The sequence below is a fragment of the Atractosteus spatula genome, chromosome 5 (genome assembly GCF_055471065.1).
Source record: "Atractosteus spatula isolate fAtrSpa1 chromosome 5, fAtrSpa1.hap1, whole genome shotgun sequence".
NCBI lineage: Eukaryota > Metazoa > Chordata > Actinopteri > Semionotiformes > Lepisosteidae > Atractosteus > Atractosteus spatula.
Genome location: NC_142710.1, coordinates 39,539,113 through 39,560,125, shown reverse-complemented (window position 1 = coordinate 39,560,125; position 21,013 = coordinate 39,539,113). Strand labels below are relative to the sequence as shown.

The window sequence follows — 21,013 nt, the reverse complement described above, 5'->3', positions numbered from 1 at the left end:
GGTGACTATCCAAAACCTAGTTCATCTAAAGCTTATATATACTTTTTGCATTGGGATAGGCTTGATTCAAGTTTAATCTGATAAAAGCTTCACATTATACTGTAAAACCACAACCCTCAAACATGTATTACATTACATAGACCTCCATAAAAAACAGCAGCTGTTTATGAACCTAATAATAACAGTTTACTATAAATCTAATAATCTAGTAGATTGTGTTTCATGCACCTATTACAAAATAGCACTTTGCATCTCTTCTCCCTTTTCAGTAAAAAAAGGAGGAAAATTGCAGATAGCTCAGTCATTAGGTGTAAATATGAGCTCTAATATTTGGAGTATCAATTTGGCTTTATTAAATAAAAGAAATATTGTCACTCAGACCATAACTTCAAGTGGAAGTTGCATTACAAAGCACAGAGCATGTAGTCAATTAAATTACAAAAGGCATTTGATTTAATGATGTCCGCTCACCAAGTAAATAAGTGACTTTGCATTTGGAAATCTAATAAAATACTATTAAGCGTTGACTAACCAAGCCAGAAACCTGCATCTCAGTTCTACAGAAATTCATTTTATCAGCATGATTAATCCAGGAATCTGGAAGTGAGAATAAAAATCAATAAACATGGGCAGCATGTTCAGAAAAATTTTACTCTGCTTGAAATGCATAGCTGGCACTGATGACAAAATGAAAAAAGTGCTTCAGTTTTGCCTTAGCACTTTGTCAAACTAATAGTAATGTCCACCTATTCAAAGCAAAATATACATAAGAGGCTATTTGAACTGCATACATATCTGGGAGCTGAATTCTTGGCCTAGTTTTCTACAGAGTACGGTACCTTATGCTTAACAGCCATGTCGGACTCTTTTGTTAATCATACATTTGAGATATTAACTGCAATTTTAAGCTGATGTATTAAAATTCCATAATACCATTTCAAATCAGCACATGTTCTATCTCTTGGTCAGCAAATATGTAAATTTTTAGCAGTGATAATGATAATCTTTAGAGCCTTTCATGGGAGAAACTTCACAAAGTTGTGAAGGTTTAAATGAGGAATAACAATTTAAATCAAAGTTAGCAACAATGCTTCAAAAACAGGATGTTCTAAAAGAAATACTTGACTACATCTGAATTCCAAATTCCAAAAACTATAGTTGGACAAGTCAGACACATCCTTCTGAAATTGTCTTTGTTTGAAAACAGAAAAAAAGGAATTATTTCATTTCACGTTTTTTGTTCATTTTAAACCTACCAAGCAGATGTCCTATATGGCCTTCAGATAATTAAATATTTCAACTTTGTTAGGAAAAAATACTAAATATCTATTTGATATGTTCTTTTATGTTTATAAAAGGTGAATTACAAGTCTCATCCCACCTGAGGGACAACATAAAACATGACTGTCCATTTCCAGAGATAGGGTGCCTTCTTTCTCAGGAGAACACTGTCATATGGAGAGTCAAGATCAATGACAGACACCATAGTAACTCAGAGCAGTGTACGGAGAAGAGTGAATTGCACCTTCCTCGATTACCAGTGCAGACAGACCTGTTGCTCTGACCATGTCATTGAGGAGATAAAGAAAAAAATACTGTACTTTATCTGAAGGTGCAGAAACAAATAATGAATCCACCACAACAAGGTCCATCCTTTCTCCCAAAGGCGGAATAAATTAGACTTGAAAGTTCCCATGTTTTGGTTTTGACGCAATGAATTGCGTGCCATGTTTCAGTCAGACAGCATACTTTATGTAAAAAAACAGATCATCATGTGCATTTAAAATTAATAAAATATGGAGAATCACTATGTTTATGCTAGCATACAAAGTCAAATTTATTTCTATGCATGGTATATATAGAAAGGCAGCATATCTGCAGGAGCAAGCAGAAGAACAAGATACTATCATTTGTAGATTACATCACACATTACAGGCCATAAGATATACAAATACTGTATGTCCATTTCAAATCAAGTACCTAACTTTAACAAACCCCATTTTCCAGATACTGTACATTGATTTAATTGACAGCTATTTTCCATGAATTATGTACCACCAAATTTCTTTCAAAACATGATCAGCTTTATAGTACATCTGCAAAGTAACTTTGAATTGCTCCGCTTATGTTCGGCAAACTAAAATCTTTAAGTCTAACTAAAAAGCAATGATAACGTTTGTTATTTTCTGGTATTTCAAATAATTTGTGGTGTCCTGTGGAAGAAATATACTGTATACTGATGGAAAAAAGAAGCGCAACATTTTCTGGAATGAGAATACTATAGTTATACTGTAGCTTATGTACAGTACTTTCACAAAAAGTTGTCAATTTGTTTTAAGCCCTCTGACCAGCAATACAGCTTGTACAGTGAGGCATTGAAACTTGCCAATCACACGAAAGTTCGTTAGGTGCACTTTTACCCAAAGAGGTCCAGGTGGAACAATGCCTGATCAGGTCACCTTTAAAAAGGCCTTAACTTAAAGCTTAGATCACTGTAAGAAAAAGGCCATAGTCAGTTTTCTGTGCATTCCATAATGCCTCGAATGTCACCAGAAGCAATGGAGAGGGCCATTGGCATGCTGCAGGCAGGCATGTCATGTGCCAGCGTTGCTAGACATATGGAGTAAGCCGTTCCACTGTGCTCCGACTGCAGAGAAGGTTTCAGCAGGACAGATGACAGTCCAAGATCCAGCCGCTCTCGAGTGACCACACCAGAGCAGGACTGACACATCAGACTGGACCATACGAGAGATCGTTTCAGATCTGCAACCCGTACTGCTACTGAAACTGCCGGCAGACACAATGCCCACATCAGTGACAGGACAGTGAGGCTCCATGCTGCTGGCCTTAGAGCAAGGTGATCTGTCAGAGGCCCTTTGCTCATACCACCTAGACGTCACACCCGACTGGCTTGGGCCAGACAGAGGCTGCGATGGACATGTCATAAGGTCCTCTTCACGGACGAGGCACTCTTCAGCCTGTTCCACGCAGATGGGAGGGCCAGAGTGTGGAGGAGGAGGTCCTGTGTTCCTTTTCTCCCCCCCATCAGTGTATATACAATCTTTAAATATGGCTTAAATTGTTTTTTGATGCGTCTTTCAAGGAAAAGTTTTATCATTTTTGTTTTATAATTTAGCAGAAAAGTTTCTAAATTTTCTAAAATATACAATTGTTTAAGAGTCATAATTTGATTTGTGGACAAGTTCATAAAATGTAAGCAATATAAATCAGTTTGATGCCATGAATGTGTACCCTGCTTTTAAGCACTTACATGTTCAAGATTCAGATATTTAAGAAGTAAATTTCTTAACATATATTTATATGACTGTATACCAAATATTTTGTCATAAGTCCACAAAACATTTGGAATACACTCTACAACCTTGAAAAAACCAACAATGGCCCAAAAGCAAATACAGAGTTTATAAAACAGATTCATGCGGTTTGCTTTTATACGGCCCAAATGTGAAAAAAATGTGCTGCAAAAAAATGAAATGTAAACTTTATCAAGTGAATAATCATTTTGTGTAGAAATCAAGTGTTTAAACCAACTATGCACAGTGTTCTGCAAAATCCCAGTACAGCTCATTTCATCATGCTCCTTACTTTTACAGTGACTCTGGTTTATAACAGATCTACAATGTGAAGGACAGAACGTCTTACTTTAGCACTACTGTACTTTACTTTAGCTGATAGTAGAGAGCAACAAATTGCAATACATTGCCTACTAGGAAAAGGACTGCATTTAAGGGCATCCTTAGGAGATTGCAAAACAAAGGTTACACAGATGAATCTTTCAAATGTGCAACTAGGAAGCTAGTGTGATGGGCCAGGGGCCTAGGCTCTGATGAAAAGCGGTCTACACTCTTCACTTGCACAGCCCTGCAGAGCTGGCTGAGGTCATCGCCAAACCACCAGAGTGTAATTAATGACAAAGCACAGAAGTCAACAACACAGGCTTGGAACCATTCCACCGACACTAGATTTTGAAACTGCTCTTCTTAAGTATTTTGCAGATCGCTGGGCTATATAATACATAAAATGTATCCTCTGTTCTTGAAAAATACCAAAACCTGCAAAATGATTTGAAAACTCTTGCTTTCTTGTTTTTATGCATATGCTATTGAGCTGCAATACCTACTGTACAATTACTCTCAAGCTTCCAAAGGTGGGCATTCCCACATTATTTCCATCTATCCAGTTTTAATTAAAATATGCCCCAAACTATCAATCAAGCATGGCCAGGGTAATTTGGATATTTATCCAATCTGAATGGACACAATTAATGCTGCTGTGAAATGTGTCATTGTATTGAACAAGCATGGGTATCATTAGTGTATTGTCAGATCTGTGGAAAAAGGCTGAAGAGAGAAAGCTGTAACCATTATTTAGAAAAAAAGGGCTCAAGGGTGAAGCCTTTCAACAAGAAAGAAACCTAACATACATAATAGAAATAGATTAAAAAGAAACAAGGCCACACCGTTTACCAACATATATAAAACCACATGCTCCAAAACGGCTGTCCTAAGCGCAGAAAACATGAAACACCATCTGGAAGAAACTCTTGTTGAAAACCATTCTGGTCCTTGTGGGACTGCTTTGGGATCCCAGGGAAATAGTGAAAGGGAGCATGAGGTTAACCTCTTCATACCGCTAACACTGTCTAAAGTAAAAATATATATTTTTTAAAGAGAGGGAAACTGGAAAAGAAACTGTGTGTTGTACATGTGCGGGCTTACATGATCAGAAAAATTTCCTCCTTATTTCCTCCTGATATTCAGAAATGCAGCCCTGTTTGAAGATCATTGTGTTTGCAGAAGGTATTTGATCTATAACAAGGGCTGACTCCACAGAACTGTAAGGACTGCTAATGAAGTATTGGGTATTGATCTTTTAACAGGGGACTATGGGACCTCTTGGAATGAACATTCTATTCTGACACTGTCACAACATCAAGCTAAGAATGTTAGAACAACAAGTTAACTACGCTGTAGTTACATTTCCCTCTAAATAGCTCAAGACAGCCATCCTGAAATATTTTTTTTTATTATGTACTATGCTAACTTTTTTTACCCTTTCATTTTGTTAACAGCAGTTTAACTTTCTCTAAAACATACATACATATTTTGGTTTTGGGTTAAGGCTGATGTCATCAAAACTGTTTAGAACTGCAAAAATAAGGTGCAAGGTCACAATGACAGATTAGATCTAAATCTGTTCCGCTAGAAAAAGCAATTATTACCTTGCTTATTTCCCTAAAGCATGCCTCTTGTGTGCAAATGATGTCATAAGGCTAAAGGCTGGACACTCAAAGAAAAAACGGAGAAGAAGCAGAACTGGGTAGCTGTCATTTATGGTAGTCAGTCCCCATAAGCAACTATCTAAAATTAATTCTGTTTTGGAAATGGTAATTTTGTGCTTTGAGAATTCAAATAAATTAATTAAAATTAAAAATGAACAATCACGGATCAGTAATTTAGCAGAAAATGAAAGGAATTGGAAGCCAGAATCTTAACACAGTAGGTACTTCTACTCTCAGAAGTCCACATAGCTACCATGTTGAAAAAAGATCCTAGCAACAGCTGGCCCTGTGGTTAAACATACAGTATAATCTAACATTTAGTGCATATGCATCACAATCATTGTTTTCAAGCAAGAATTCACTATTATTGTTTTTTTTTGACAACATATACTACATAAATCTATACTATATAATTCTAAATTCTCTTTTTATAATGAGAAGACAACGGTCCTTAATATCTACTGCCAAAATCTAAACTGAGGTGTACTTGTGGCTGAAAGTAAGACAGCACTCAAATGACTAATGTCTAAAATGTACTTTGCTCCCTCAGTTTATACAAACTACAGATTTTGTCCTTCCTTCTAAGCCTTCCTCTTCATTGCATTCTTACCGTCTAAAACTACTCTCATGTAAATGTTTAAAAATATGAGTATTACAAGACTTTTTAGTTTAATTTTCCATTGCATACTTTGAATGATAAATAACTTTTTTCATGGTTAATCATAAAATCCCAAACAGGTAATCTCATGGGAAATGTCTTATTTTCACATATTCGGAAATGTCAAGCTGTCAGGAAGAGAAAGCTCTCCGTTAAGAAAAACAAACGACAAATAGAGGTTAAATTACTAAGGACTCTGACATCTCTAGTTTCTTTTGAATTACCCCATCTACAAATGTTTGGAGTACACTACAGAATGTCATGTGCAATAACAGTCCGAGCAGGTCTGATGTTACCACCTTTTTCTATTATACATGCTCTGCTGGCTTTTACTAAATGCTGCACCATTCTTTTCAGTGTTTCTGTACTGTTCACAATTCAGAAACAAAAATCTGAAAGGCTTCAGAAATGTCATTTATCATAAAATAATTGACTTTTTAAAAAACTGATTCCATAAAAGCACACTGATGAGACAACGAGACATCTTTACTGTGTGACAAATAAGCACATACACTTCAGCTGCCACATACAAAAGCATAGAATTGAAAAGTCTGTGGAGATTTCATTCAGGCATTCAAAAACCAAACAGAGCTTGAGAAGTCAACTTCAATTCCAACTTTAAGATTACCAGAATCACTAAAAGCAGGGGCTTTCAAGTGTATATAATGTTTAATTTTACACTTTTATCCAAAGCAACATATATCTGCACCCATTTATTTGTACAACTGGGTATTTTATTGGAACAATTAGAGTGATGTACTGTACTTTGTTCAAAGATACAACGGCAATGCACCACCCAGGATACAAACCCACAACCATGCAGTTCCAGAAACTTAACGAATATTTCACACTACAACAATAATTTAGACACATTTGGATCTCCCTGCTTTGGAGGTACTTGCAAGCTTTTGCAGTAAAGTACCCAAACTTTAAAGAAAAAAAAAGATTTCCCAGTGTCCTTGAAAATCTGTCGTGGTGAAGTTCTTGGATCTATAACCTACAGTACTAGTGTTCAGACAAGCAAGCTGGATTGAGTTGCTTCTGGCCTGTACCTTTTTTACCAGGCTGCAGTGTGGGCAGTAGCCTCCGCAGGTTTTTCTCCTGAACAGATTTGTGTTAAAGCCTTTCACAAGACACAGAAGGAGACTGGGACTGCCTGCGTCAGGGTTACCAAATTTCCAGAATGAGAGATGAGGACAATAAAAAATGTAATAGTGTACATTAACTCTATCCCAAAATATTATTTGTTTAAAAACATCCTTGTGCGACAGTTTCTGACATCTCCTTTTCTAAGATGCTCAGAGCCAATATTTTAGTTTGCTTTAATAACTAAAGCAATACTGACAGAAATGTGATTATATACATGGAACTATTCAAGTAATATAGATTATAGACTGTTAAAGGAGCTTTAACAGCACATGCAATTACTGTACATGACCTTTATTGTGAATTAAAAATAGTTATTACAACTTCAAAATCTCTAAACCTATATTGATTAACAGAGCATAACCTTGAAAAAAATTAATACCTGTTCCTTTCCTAAATGGGACAAAGACTCAAAAAGCAGCACATTTCTGGTTTTACTGGGATATCCCTTGATCCTACTCAATAGTATGTTCCAATTTGAAAAATGAAAAACACTTTTAGAAACCTAGTCTAACCTATTCTACAAGTGACTCAACTGGTACAGGCCTCTGCTCAAGATGTTAATGGGACTGTATAGTGCAACACATGTGAATCTTGAGATATGTTACAGCAATAAACTTGTGGCAGCAGTGCATTGTGTATCTGTACTGTTGTAAGTAAAAGTTTTATCAGTCCTGGGCTTTATTCGCACTGTGGGCCTGAAGCACTAAAAGAAGCAGATAGGCTCTCAAGTGCATGATGCAGAAGACTTGGATGTTGCCTTCATTTCTGCTACAAAGTACAAACGCAGCATCGTTGTGGAAGCCTAACTGACATTTGACTTTAATAAACTGCTTAATTGCTTAAAACATGCAACTCCAATCAAAAACATGAAATTAATTAACCACCACCCTGATGAAGTTTAAATTTTTCGCCCTCAAAAGTGAACACTAGTTACAGTTACATGGAAATCCACTATGTTTGCCAAGGAGCACTTATTCTGAGCCAAGGTAAGAGAGTGGTTTAGGTTTCTAGTTGAAGCAATCAAAATGTAATAATGAGACAATTCTCATTTCAATGTAATCACCCCCATTCTCTAATTTGCAATTGATATTTCTTTTGAAATAGAGAAAGGAACATCAAATCCAGCTACTAATCTCATCTGTATTTTTCCAAGGATAGAACTGAGTAAAGACATTATTTAGGCTCTGCAATAAAGAAATGCTAATTACTGCTGTGACTACAGACAGCTTATTAATCACAGCCCACCTCGGGTAAGGTAAAATTAAAATTCTGAGATGCAGAGATCATTTCAATTTACAAAAAAATCAATTCAAAATTCCACAGCTCATCCATAATTCCAATCAATGACAAGAAGTAAGGATTATGGAAATAATTTGCATACCTATAAAAGTTCTGTTATAAATTATATATATATAACTGTACAATAAACTACAGATTTCACAAACATAACTTATTTAAATCTTCTTCAAAGTGTACTAAATATACAATCTTATGTGACATAAAACTGGCTTTTAAAATACTTTTCAGTAATGGAGGAAGTTTTTAATACTTAGAATTCAAAAACAGTTTTTTTCCCGTTTTTCAACAACCATCAAACGTCCTTCCTTAATTTCATACAAAGCAACTGAAACTATATTTATGTGTATAAGTGTTGTGTATACAGTACATATGTGCATGCAGAGTGCTATTTGATCTCATATTTAAAGTAAAAAAAACATGCAGCTTCTCACTAATTTATTACAAATTATTATTTTCACAGTATGTGTGAATATTTTAAAACACATACTCTATAACACGTTTCATACTGATCAGCTTCTCATATTCCTAAGACATCTATACTGTCAGCTTATCAGAAAGTTATTCAAACAGTTTCATCCCATTTATCAATAAGCACGGTGCAGAAACTTGGAAGAAAAAAAATAAAAATCAGGCCTGAACTACAGTACAATGAATTTCAAGGTTTTTTTTATAAAGACAACTTCCACAGCAGGGCATACTGTATGTTAATTGAAAAACACCCAAAGTATGTGTTTCTGGTACGAAGTGGGGATAATACACATGAATCAGTACATTTCCTCATGTTTACAGCAATAAAATCTGAGCTAGGAAGCTGGTCTTCTTTGTAGCCTTAGGTATCGCAAAGAACTTAATGCCAGCTATCCTGCAACTGGGAATATGTTTAACAAATAAAGAACACCAACTTTAAATTACCCTTTGATCATTATCTAAAAACGAGCAACCTGAACCTCAATTTTATTTCAATTATTCACTTTCAGTTTTGTTACTTATTGAAAGAAGCAGAGATGTATTTTCTTAATAAAACTTATATTGCAGCCTCCTAGAAGCAAATGTACTGTAGCAAAATTAGAAATTAGAACTAAAGCTCCACACTGTATTAAAATTCTACATAAATTACGCCATTCTTAGTTTCAGATTTTAGCATTTTTCTGTATAAGAATCTACCAATATTTTCCGTGAACTCTTTCAGTCTGCTAGGCTTGGAATAGTTCACATACTGTACCTTATAGATGTACAGTATGCATACATTTACATAAGATGAAAATGTTCATACTATTGGAGTTTACCAAGATAATTCTAATGCATGATATTGTAAAGGGTTAATAAAGTGATGTTGTTGTTGTTGTTACTACTACTACTACTACTAACCTTGTAAACTTATAGGCTTCCCCTATCAGGTATTACTGCTGAAATTTAAGGAAAAAAATAAAAAGGACAGCACTGAAGGTACAGCTCAACAATTCCAACATGCACATATCATAAATTATAACTTTATCAGTTCAAAACCAAATCCAAAGCATTTAAGAAACCATTAATATCTTCGCCACCCCAAGGTCATAGGGTGAACTAGAAATCAAAGTTTTACATATCACAGAGCCCTCTTTACAAAGTAGTGCAAAAAAACACTGCTTCTAGTACAGTAAATGCAACCAGATTCAGCAACCTGACTAAAGATCTGTGTGTAAATTAAGAAGGGCACGGCCACAGAAAAGCATAACATACACAAGCATACAATGCTGAAGAAAAAGATACCAGAATAACCTTTCCAACAATGAATTAAAAAACAAAACTATAGACAAACTTCAGCCGATAGACTATAAAAAACTTTCCTGAAATTGAAAAACATTGTAAGCACATACAGGGGGTGGACAAAATAACGGAAACACCACATGAAAAAAGGAGTTTAACTTTGCAGTAACTAAATCACAATTACAAATGCAGCTGCACAGGTGAGTTGTATTAGGTTGATTGCCAATCAGCAGTATTTGTCAGCTATAAAAGAGGTCTGACAACGAGCACTTTGATATGTGAGATTTCAAAGCAACACAAGGCAACTAACAGAGCTCCAAAGAGGCCAAATAGTCGATGGCTGAATTGCAGGTGCATCGGTCACAAAAACTGACAAAATTATTTAATGTGTCAAGGGGAACAGTCTCAAAAATAATGACAGCACATGCCAAACATGGACAAACTGCATCAGCAAAGAGGAACAGTGGTTACAAGTCGAAGCTCACCGACAGGGATAGACGGACGCTTCACAGGATAGTTGCTAAATGCCACAAATGTACAGCCTCAAAAATTACCACAGAAATGAATCAGCACCTCTGTGACCCAGTCGTAACAAAAACTGTACGTCGTGAGCTTCACAAAGCTGGAATTTATGGCAGGGCTGCCATTTGGAAAGTGCTTGAATCCAAGGCCAAAGCACAGAGACACATAACCAAGTGTAAGGAGCACAAAACCTGGACCCCTGAGCAATGGAAAAAAGTAATATGGTCTGACGAGTCATCTTTCACCCTACTTCCTACATACGGATGGGTTTACATTTGGAGAAGGCAAAAGGATGCCTTCAACCCATAATGTCTGTTGCCAACTATTAAACATGGTATGGGATCTGTAATGGTATGGGCAGCCATCTCGTGGGAGTCATTTTACAGGGCCTGGTGCACCCTATTGAGCAAACACTGTTCCCTCATACATGTTCCCATATTCCAGGATCATAATGCCCCCTAACACACTGCTAAACAAATTCAAGAGTGGTTTCATGAACACCAGGATAAAGTCATACGCCTTCCATGGCCTCCTCAATCACCAGATCTAAACATCATTGAACCTTTATGGGACATGCTGGAGCGTAGAATGCAAAGTAGATTTCCACCTCCTTCATCCCTCAAAGAACTGGAGGCTTTTCTTCTTGAAGAAAGGTGCGGTATCCTACTACACACAGTTCAGAACTTGTATGACAGCATTCCAAAAAGAATTGAAGCTGTTCTGAAGGCAAAGGGTGGCCCTACTCCTTATTAGGTCCTTGACATCAATGTTTGGATAAACCCTATCCCACAGGAGCAATAGAAGAATGTACACAATTATCACAAAACACACACTTCTCTAGAAAGGGCAAACCAACAGAATACTGAAAAAGTATGTGATTAAAGACAACGTAAGCATTGGCAAACACCAAACTCCAGAAAATCTGCAGCACTCGTAACTGAACATTAGACCATTAAGGCACAATTATGGACAGAGAGATAGGTACTATGTCTTTAAGAATACAGAGAATTCAATCCTCAAAATTGAAAGGAGGTTTTTAGCAAGACAATTGATTATGTCTAGAATGCAGTTTTTTAGGAATTTCATGAAGAACACATGAAAAAAAAGCTCAACAACTTCCATCCATAAACACACATTTAACATACTGTACAGTGGAAATATGCATATCTAAAATGACAGTCCATTCTTATATTCTCCTTCAGCAAACAGAAGGTGGATGAAAACTTACAAGCAGATCCTGAATGACAACATTAGGGACCAGTCCTTGTACAGTATAGAATAAGATCCCTTGCTAACCAAACATTAGGCGGCAAACCTTTTGTTTAGGTCACGCAAAGAACGAGTCCTTGCCTGTAACTATAAAATCCTCTTGTATTTGGTTATAGGCTGCATCTGTTCTTAATTTCTTGACAATTTTTTTTTCATAAAAAGAAAATAATAATAAATATTGCTGCAATAACTATTTCTAATTGAGGTGAAAATCTTGGAGGTACTGAACAGGCATGTAATTCCATTAATTTCTTTTAAGACATAAGCTCCAGACCGGGTGATGGTGTTAACTTTTAAAACACTTCTAAATTAATTTTAATTAACCACAATTAGTGGATACTTGAATACATATTAAAATGCTGATGTAACTGTTCTTTGCCGTCTCTGATAAAAGCCTCGATTTGGATTGAACTCTCAGTCATGAGTTTAATTTAGAACAAGGTATACTTTTGTCTGATTGAAGGAAGAGAAAAGGCCTACATTTTGATCTGAGCTTTAGATTATATTCAAGTATGACACAAGAAAAAAACGAATCAAACACTTAACTACTGCCAAAAAGCTCACATACTGAATCAATAGTGTATATCCATGCCAATTTTGCAATTGCAGAAATGTTATGTTGGCTTTCTTATCAGCTATAATCCACATTGGGTCACAAAAAAGCAACTGGAAGTGTGTTGTTGAGGCCTATAATCAAGAAGCCACATCTCTGTTGGAGGAATTTCTTCTGGTAGCATAACTCAACAGCTGGTCTATAGCATGGCTGTCAGTGTGCGTTAGGTCCAGGCTGGTCAATAACTATTTCCTTGTCTTGGATTATTTGCCTTCTATTGAAAAATGCAGACAAGTTACAGATGTTGATTCCAAATGACCAGTCTAAAGTAACTGCTCTACCTAGACTAGTTCCTAAGTAGACCATGATATGGTGTCATGCAAGTAAGATAAACATTTTTAGATGGCTGATTAAATGATAAGATTCCACCACGCATTACAGATACAAGTATGCAACAGAAAAACAAGAATTGAGAACAGATCATTCTTTTTGATGCATTTTCAAGAGTCTTCAATTTTTAAAGTCATTATCTACACTGAAGTAGCATACATCACCCTCCGAAATCCTATAGTCCTCCCTAAAAAGGTTTTAGAGGATGCATGCTGCAGATGCCTCTACTAAAATCTCTTTGGACCCAATCAATGACAATATAAACAGACATTTCTGAATCCCCCCGAAGCCAGTCCTGCAACAATTTGGATGTCTACTTATTTTATTCTAATTGGAAACAAACTAAACACACACAGCACACAAGAAATGTTTTGGAAGATAAACTTTAAAAATGGCATGATTATTTGTCACATAATCCATTCGCAAACATTTTGGTCCAGGATGAAGCAGGATCCTGTTAGACCCGGATCCCTCAGCACAAGCATGGAGTTTCACACTAGTGAGAATTTGACCCAGGTAGCCAAACCAAAAGTGTGTAAGCCCCTCAGCATACCCAAAGCTAACACTGGTGTAGCTCAGTTTGACATTACTGGTTAACCAGAGTGGAATCCAAGGCCTTCTCATTTCCTAACTTTGTACTTTTTGTCATTCAGGCCTTTCAAAAGCAAGGTGTGGCTTCTTTGCACTGCAAAAACACCTCATGGTCACGCTGGACCAGCTCAGACTGCATATCTTCATGATACTCAATGTTGATGGATTATTTCAATTCATAAACTTTGAAATGCAGGGGCTTAATATAGCTATAAGAGTAGAAGTAAAAAAAAAAGTATTTACCTGGATTTTGATTGGCCATGAGAAATTGCTGACGTACACATAAAAGGTGATGTTTGGATTGCTGCGGAAGCTGAATTTTTCACAAGAGAAGCTGTCTCTGTAGTCCTTTATGTTTGACTTCGAGACTATTGGGACTTCCTCTCCTGATATTGTCCCAGCTACAAAAACAGTGATAGATTTCATCGTTACTAAGACAGGCTGCTATTTTTAAATCAGTGGTGCAGAAGGATGTAAATAATAGAACATAAGGAGGTTCTGAAGTTAACACAGATTCCATCTCAAAGTATATGTGAGTGGCAGGCTGTTGGAAGAGAAGAAAGGATTGCACAGCTAACATGGGCAACGTCAAGCCTGGCAGAGGAGTTGTGGGCTTTTGAATACTGCCTGAGTATTCCAGCAGCAAAACTAGATGGAAATGAATCCCTTTTCACAGAATAAAAAGGAGCCTTCTATGAAATGGACATGTTTTTATTACTTTCTAAGTTCTGAATTTCATTGACCATGGGAATTAACAACAGAAGCATGTTTGTTTTTTGTTTTTCATATACAGCATGGTTCTGTTTTAAGTGCTGCTGCTGCTGCTTTAAAGCTTCTGGAGTAAATTAAGTCCAAGCAATCTTTCTAACCCTAACAATATGAAAGATAGCAATGTGTTTACTATCTACTAGTGACTCTGCATTTAATTTAGAACACTCACATTTTCATCATAGAAGTCACATGAGGTGAATTACTTTGTTTTTCACATATCCTATTTGCCACAAGATAGCATAATGGTATATTTTATTAAGAAAATGAGCTCTTTCATCTAAAATAAATAGCTCTTATTTTAGGGTGATTTGTCATTTTACAATGCTGTAGCAGTTTCAAATATTTTGAAGGGACAATCATTTCTAATTCAAAAAATTGAAGAAAAAATGGAGTGCAGAGACTTCAGAAACCTGTGTAAGAAAAGATTACCTTGCCCTATTTATCAGAACAAGAAGAAACATTTTAATGTTACCAGGCATCTCAAAAATGTAATTCCGAATACCATCTCTGAAACAAAGACATTAAAATCTCAGCCTCAACAGTTGCCTCACATGTTAATTTATCTTAATTGAAATCACAACATTTCTGAATTTAGTCCTGGAATTCAAAATTGAAGCCCATGCTTTTATTATGAGTGATATTCTATTGGGGGAACATTTAAAGAAACAGGAAAAAATTAAATATTAATGAAGCTATTGTATCATTTTACAAAATTAATGACTTGGTTCATTGAGGTGACACAAAACAGTTTTAATTACTCAAGAACCATAATAAAAGAATAAAGAATAAAAGGTTAAGATTAAACAGTTTCAGAATGATATTATCAGTTAAAAACAATATAAGGAATGAAAATCCATTAAAGTGATGTCCATTTATGTTGCTAGAGTTTTAATATGCAGCATGGTTCTCATGATAAAAAAAGCATGCTTCTCATACATTTGCACTCGACCATGATTAGGAAGATTGAAGGCTTGCCCAAACAAATAAACGAGCTGAATAAGTTTAGGCGTGAACTTATATTTTGGACACAGAATAGACCAATCTAAGACATAAGGGAAGCTTCATGGAGAAACTAATTATTGCTAGCACAAAGCAACAATGTATTATTTTGTGCTCCTGTTCTGTGCAATGATTAATCTTTACCGATCTTGCCACTGCAACAATAAGCACTAAGGTATGGATGCTCAGTATAGAAAGGTGTAATCCTAATGGTAAAATACAATTAGCTTGTTTTTTACTTTTATACATACAGTATCAACCATTGTGTTCTGAAAGGTAGTTTTAATGTCTTGTCTAGAGAAAAGAAGATATTAAATTTTGCACTGATGGTCACAAATAACTAAAGTGTACAAAACAAACAATTCTGACTGCTGCTGAGTGGTTCACCAGCTCCCATTGTCGTGAGTGTCCTGAGGAGCATAAGGAAGACTTCCATCACCTTGATTTTGCCATGATAATCCTCAGATCTCCACCTTGCAGAAAATCAATGGAGACAGTAAAAGATCATGTGCAAGGAGAGAACAGAAGGATCTTACCTGTTGAACCAACAGACCATGTGATGTTCAGGTTGAAGTTATTTGATGCATTAATTGACATGTCAAGGTTCTTGTTGGTCTATGAATGAAAAAAAAATATCAACAAATAAGCATTTTAAATTCATAATTTAAGAATATATGAAATATTATTCTAAATAAGAATATTTCAAACAAGCAAAAATTCTTCCACTTGACTGTAATTCAATTCAATCACAGTATATTCTTCAGTGACTCAACACCTGTTCTTGATTTATCTTTGTTTTTGCATTCCTTGAGTAGCAGAACTTGCACTTGAATATAGTGCTTTTCATTATCAATTACTTAACTGCTTTTTTTTGTGTATGTGGACTGCACCCCAACAAAAAAGCTCTGAATGGTGCCAATCTCCGCAAACAGCTAATTTGTGTAAAATGTTGGAGGAAAACGTATGATCTAGTTAACCAGTCCTATTTAAAACATGCACTTCCCATTGTGGTCTTGTGCATCTATTGGAAAACTATAGAATGACAGAGATAATTTAGTTTAGCAGATCATTTAGTTCTCTTTCAAAATGCCCCAATCATCCCACACAGCAGTATATTGAAATATACTGAATAATGAAAAACTGCTAGAAATTAATGAGAAATACATAGTTCACTATGTTGGTCATAGAGTGTTATGACCATAATTATTGTACTGGTTTTTATAATTAGTCTTACTAACATGTAATGATCTTACCATTATATTATTTTGTTGATTGCATGAAGTAGATAACAAAAGAGTACAAGCTCCTTGTTATTAAAAATAGTTTTTCATAAATGAACATGGACTAATATACAATATGTTCTAAGATAATTATTTTGCAAAGGATAAACAAGTATTATTAGGCAAAAAAAATATGAAATATTCATAACAGACTGCAATGGCTTTGTGCAATTATTTCATAGTTAAAAGAAAATCTTTTAATTTAGGTGCAACTTTTCTTATGGACACGTATTCCATGAAGATGTACTGTATGAACAGTATGTAAACTGGTAAAAGTTCAAAGCTGTCAAATTCCACAGTCCTTGCAATATTTCAAGCCTCAATGGCCAACAGACACTTCTTTCAGTTTTTGGTAAAGTATATTATTCCAAAAAGCATTTACTCCTGAGTTCATTAATCTTGAATAAAACATGTTTTTGGTGAAGGTGACAAGTGTTGTCTCCTTAATAACAAGCATCACTTCTTTACATTTCTCTGGAGTGGTGGCTTCTGTACCTGTTCGGGAGTGGCCATGAAGTTGATAGCAGTGTAGTGGTGATCATCCTCTTGAAGAAGACTGAAGGTGAACTGATAATCTATCAGCAGGTTATCTGTGAACCACAGATAAAGCATTAAAGGAAATATGGCACAAATGTGAATTTACAGGTCAATTCAACGGAAACAAAAATTAACTAAAAAAGTTCCAAAATTAGGAGTATCTACACTGTTGTTTCTGTTCCCGTACATTTGATCAGGATGAGCATTCTTTCATTGACACTAGCTTAACATTCAGTCATGCTCGGGTCTTCGCTTGTGTTTATTCAGTAGTACAGAATTCCGACACCCATGTACTGTAGTTACAGTACATAATGCATTACTCAAAGAAGAGGAAGCACAAACTAAGTTTAGAGACAACAGTTATTTGTTTATAGTTAACTAAGGTAATATGCCTTACTGCACTCCCTCATCAAAGCAACACCCATCACAGGACCACAATGCAATAGTACGTAATCACCTGATTAATTCTAAAAGTGTTTACACTGTCACAGGATGCACATCATTTAGTTGTGATCAACCTTTTAACATGAGAGTTAATTTAATCTGCAGTGTTTAAGCTGCCATTTATGATCATTACCAAATGCTATAGATGCATTTAACTAGGAACAGAAAGTGGCATTATAACTGCACCTGCTACGCTTTGAAATAAACATAGCATATTAAAAATCCTATAAACACTTTGGTTATCAGTAGGGAGGGAAAGTGGCACGGTGGTTAGCATTGCTGCCTTGCAGTGCTAGGGACCTGGGTTCAATTCTGGAATTGGAATGCCACCTGTGTGGAATTTGTATGTTCTCTGCGTGTTTGTGGGGGTTTCCTCCCACCCTCTAAAAACACAGGTATGTTAACTGGCGTCTGGCAACTTTGGCCCTGGTATGAGTGTGCATGTGTTTGTGCATGCTTGTGCCTGTGTGTGCCCTGCGATGGACTGGTGTCCCATCCAGGGTTTATCCATTGCTTGCTCCCTTGCAACTGTGTACTGGATGAAGTGGTTAGAAAATGAATGAATGACTACCAGTATACTGCTTTGGACTTTTGTGGTTGATAGCTCGTGACACAGATCACAGAAGACAGGAGAAAACAAGTAGAATCAATCAGCACATTTTTAAAACTTTGTTAACAATACCAATGTGCAGCTGATGCTTAGCAACAGAGATGCTAAGATTAATGAAAAACAAAGTTTTCCTCAGTAAAAGCTTCTTGTTACATTTCCTCCTGCTTTACCCTCAGGAAATAAAATCAATGTGCTTCTTCTAGTACTAAACCTCCCTATTTAACAGTGTAACAAGAAAGAAACAGAAATGACCCTACTGACTCTGCCAAAGTACATTACTTACATAAATAATCAAATGGAACATATTTCCCTGTGTTTCATGAAAATACTTCTTATGTTCTATAACTGCCAGTGGACAATGGAGCCCAGCAGGTCTACAGAAGCAATATTCCTTATTATGTTCTACTGACAACCAAACCACCTTTCATTATAGTAACCTATAAAAATATCATAGTAATTTACAGTATATCATTGTTGTAGACTTTATCTATTAAGTAAGTATTTTGAACGTGACTCACTACAGAAGTAAAAGAAGCCTCATTCTTCCCAGAAGCACTGCAGCAAAGACATGCTCCAATCAGTCTGAAAAAGGCACTTTATTGATTGATGATTAATTCTGGAGTAATGAACACATCTAATGGTACACAAACAAAATGCCAGTAATTGATTAATCAGTTACCAGTTTACAGAAATATTTTATAGTTACCGTCCTTTATTCAAGATGGGGGTAGAATTATTATTTTTTTTATTTTGGCTGCAATAGGTTTAAAAACATGTTTTTGAGCAGACTGAAAGATGAACCCATGGTTATGTGGTTACACAGCTTATGCAGTTATCCCATGTGCTGCCCCATCAATACCTGACACATCCACAATTAACTAAAACACAAGCCTCAATAATGTATGGCACAAGAACCATGGTGATGCTTCTCCACTGACAAAAGAGGTGCCAGAACAGCATAAGTCTAAAGATAATACTATGCAATATGCAGTATCATTACCAAGGGGACCTACAAATTAAACTCATACAGTTGTCCCTCATTTCTGTAAAAATCTTAATCTATGTGATCTTCCACTGCAAAACAAGAAACAGAACTGGAAACCTAATCAGAAAACATGTCTCTTTAACAATATTATGGTGGTTATTACCCATTCACATGTGTTAAGTTTGCACCACAATCACTGAGATGCTTCAGAACAGTAATTGGGTCTATGAGGCTTCTTAATTGTTATCATTTAGCTATTACTGTAAAGAAATGGCAAAGCTAACAACGGCTTCTTACTCTATCAAAGCACAAGCCTGTGGGAATACCTATATTGATCTAGTCTCTTCAAACAATCAAGAAAAGGCAAGGAAAAGAGTGCGATGAGAGAACCTTTACAAAGCATTATATGGTATGCTTTGAATTATATTCCGGAACCATACAAGCCAAGTCCAAGGCACAGGTTTAATATTTCAAGAAAGCACACAGTGAAACAATGAGAGTTTAAAAGTAGCAGTAATGGAGACTATCATTAAAAATGGATTACAACATTTTAAAGATAGTGCTTTAAGAACTTAGTAATAACTTGAGCAAGTAAATTAAAGTCGAGAACTCAATATGCCAAACAGGTTAACAAACCATTAAGAGGTTAATAGCCATTAATAAAAAGAAAAAAAGAAATCGCAATCCTGTATAAGAAAAAGAATGTAACTAACAACATAAAGAAAAAAGGGATGACAGAAAAGCCAAGAGACATAAAATACTGCAATGGTGATTAAAAAATGAAGTCAAAGGATTACAACGGGAAAAGAACAGTAAAGGACAAAAGAAGGTGTCTCAGCAATGACGAAACTAAGAAGATGAACGTGAAAAGGACAATGCATTACATGAATATTTAATTCATTCAGGTGTCTTGCCAGCAGCTATATCACCCTAAAACTCACAACTGGCAAGACACTGAGGTTGCCAGGTGTGAGGTTGGCCAGTACCTGCATGGGAGACCTCCTTGGGAAGCTAAGGCTGCTGCTGGAAGAGGTGTTAAAAGGAACCGGTAATAATGATATACATACATGGTATATGCATCGGAAGCATACATGCAAATAAGCATTCCATTGCACTCATGAATATGACAAACTGAACTGAACATTTTTTTTCTATTCTCATTTTATATACTGTACAGTATATCTTTCTTTCTTCTGCCTGAAATGCTGACTTTTTAAGAACAAGAACAAGTATATATAAAAATGGGAAACATCAAGCTTAAAGAAAAAGACTGTAAAAGGTGTTTGTCATCAGATCATTTACATGTACCAGGCAATGTGGGGACACAACACAAAAGCTAACAAATATAACAATATAAAGTTAACAGTACAGAATTGATATTGAGGGTTGATCTATTACAATGTATACAAAGTACAGAACACTCAAGTAAGAACATTTATAATATTGTGAAAATATCATTATAAAGAATTTTAATATAAAAGGATTGTCATGATCTGGAATCAGCACAAAAAATGCCCTACTTTGAAAGGCTAAAATAACACACATTTTAGTTTTGAACAAAACTACCAAAGGACCTAATAAATGTGCTAAAAATGTGAAAGACCCATTCAATTTTAACAACTGTTACTTGCCATTCAAACAGAAATTAACTATTTAGCTACAATAACTATATTATTTAATTTGAATTGCCTAAATTCTGCAAATACCAGGTTTGTAATGCCATACATTAAATTTTTGCACTTTTTGTGCACGTATAATGTCCCTAAAACACATATTGGTCCCAGTCTGCAATTTATTCAGTATATATTAGATAGTAACAAAATTATCTGACAAACACCTACCAGGCAAAAAATATTTTATAAATTTCTTAAAAAAACACATTTAACCATTACCAAACACTTCTAA

The 21,013-nt window shown here is 35.6% G+C and overlaps 1 protein-coding gene across 3 annotated transcripts in view; it reads right to left on the bottom strand.

Annotated features, from left to right (window-relative positions):
* The window catches only part of LOC148835071 (attractin-like protein 1), a 416,291-nt gene that overhangs the window by 196,152 nt on the left and 199,126 nt on the right, over positions 1–21,013 (bottom strand). For all 3 annotated transcript variants that reach the window (XM_088917388.1, XM_088917389.1, XM_088917390.1), the window contains exons 22-24: positions 17,028–17,122; positions 15,789–15,867; positions 13,726–13,883 (exon numbers count right to left, since the gene is read on the bottom strand). In XM_088917388.1, the coding sequence (XP_088773514.1) occupies positions 13,726–13,883; positions 15,789–15,867; positions 17,028–17,122 (332 nt within the window). The remainder of the gene's footprint in view (positions 1–13,725; positions 13,884–15,788; positions 15,868–17,027; positions 17,123–21,013) is intronic.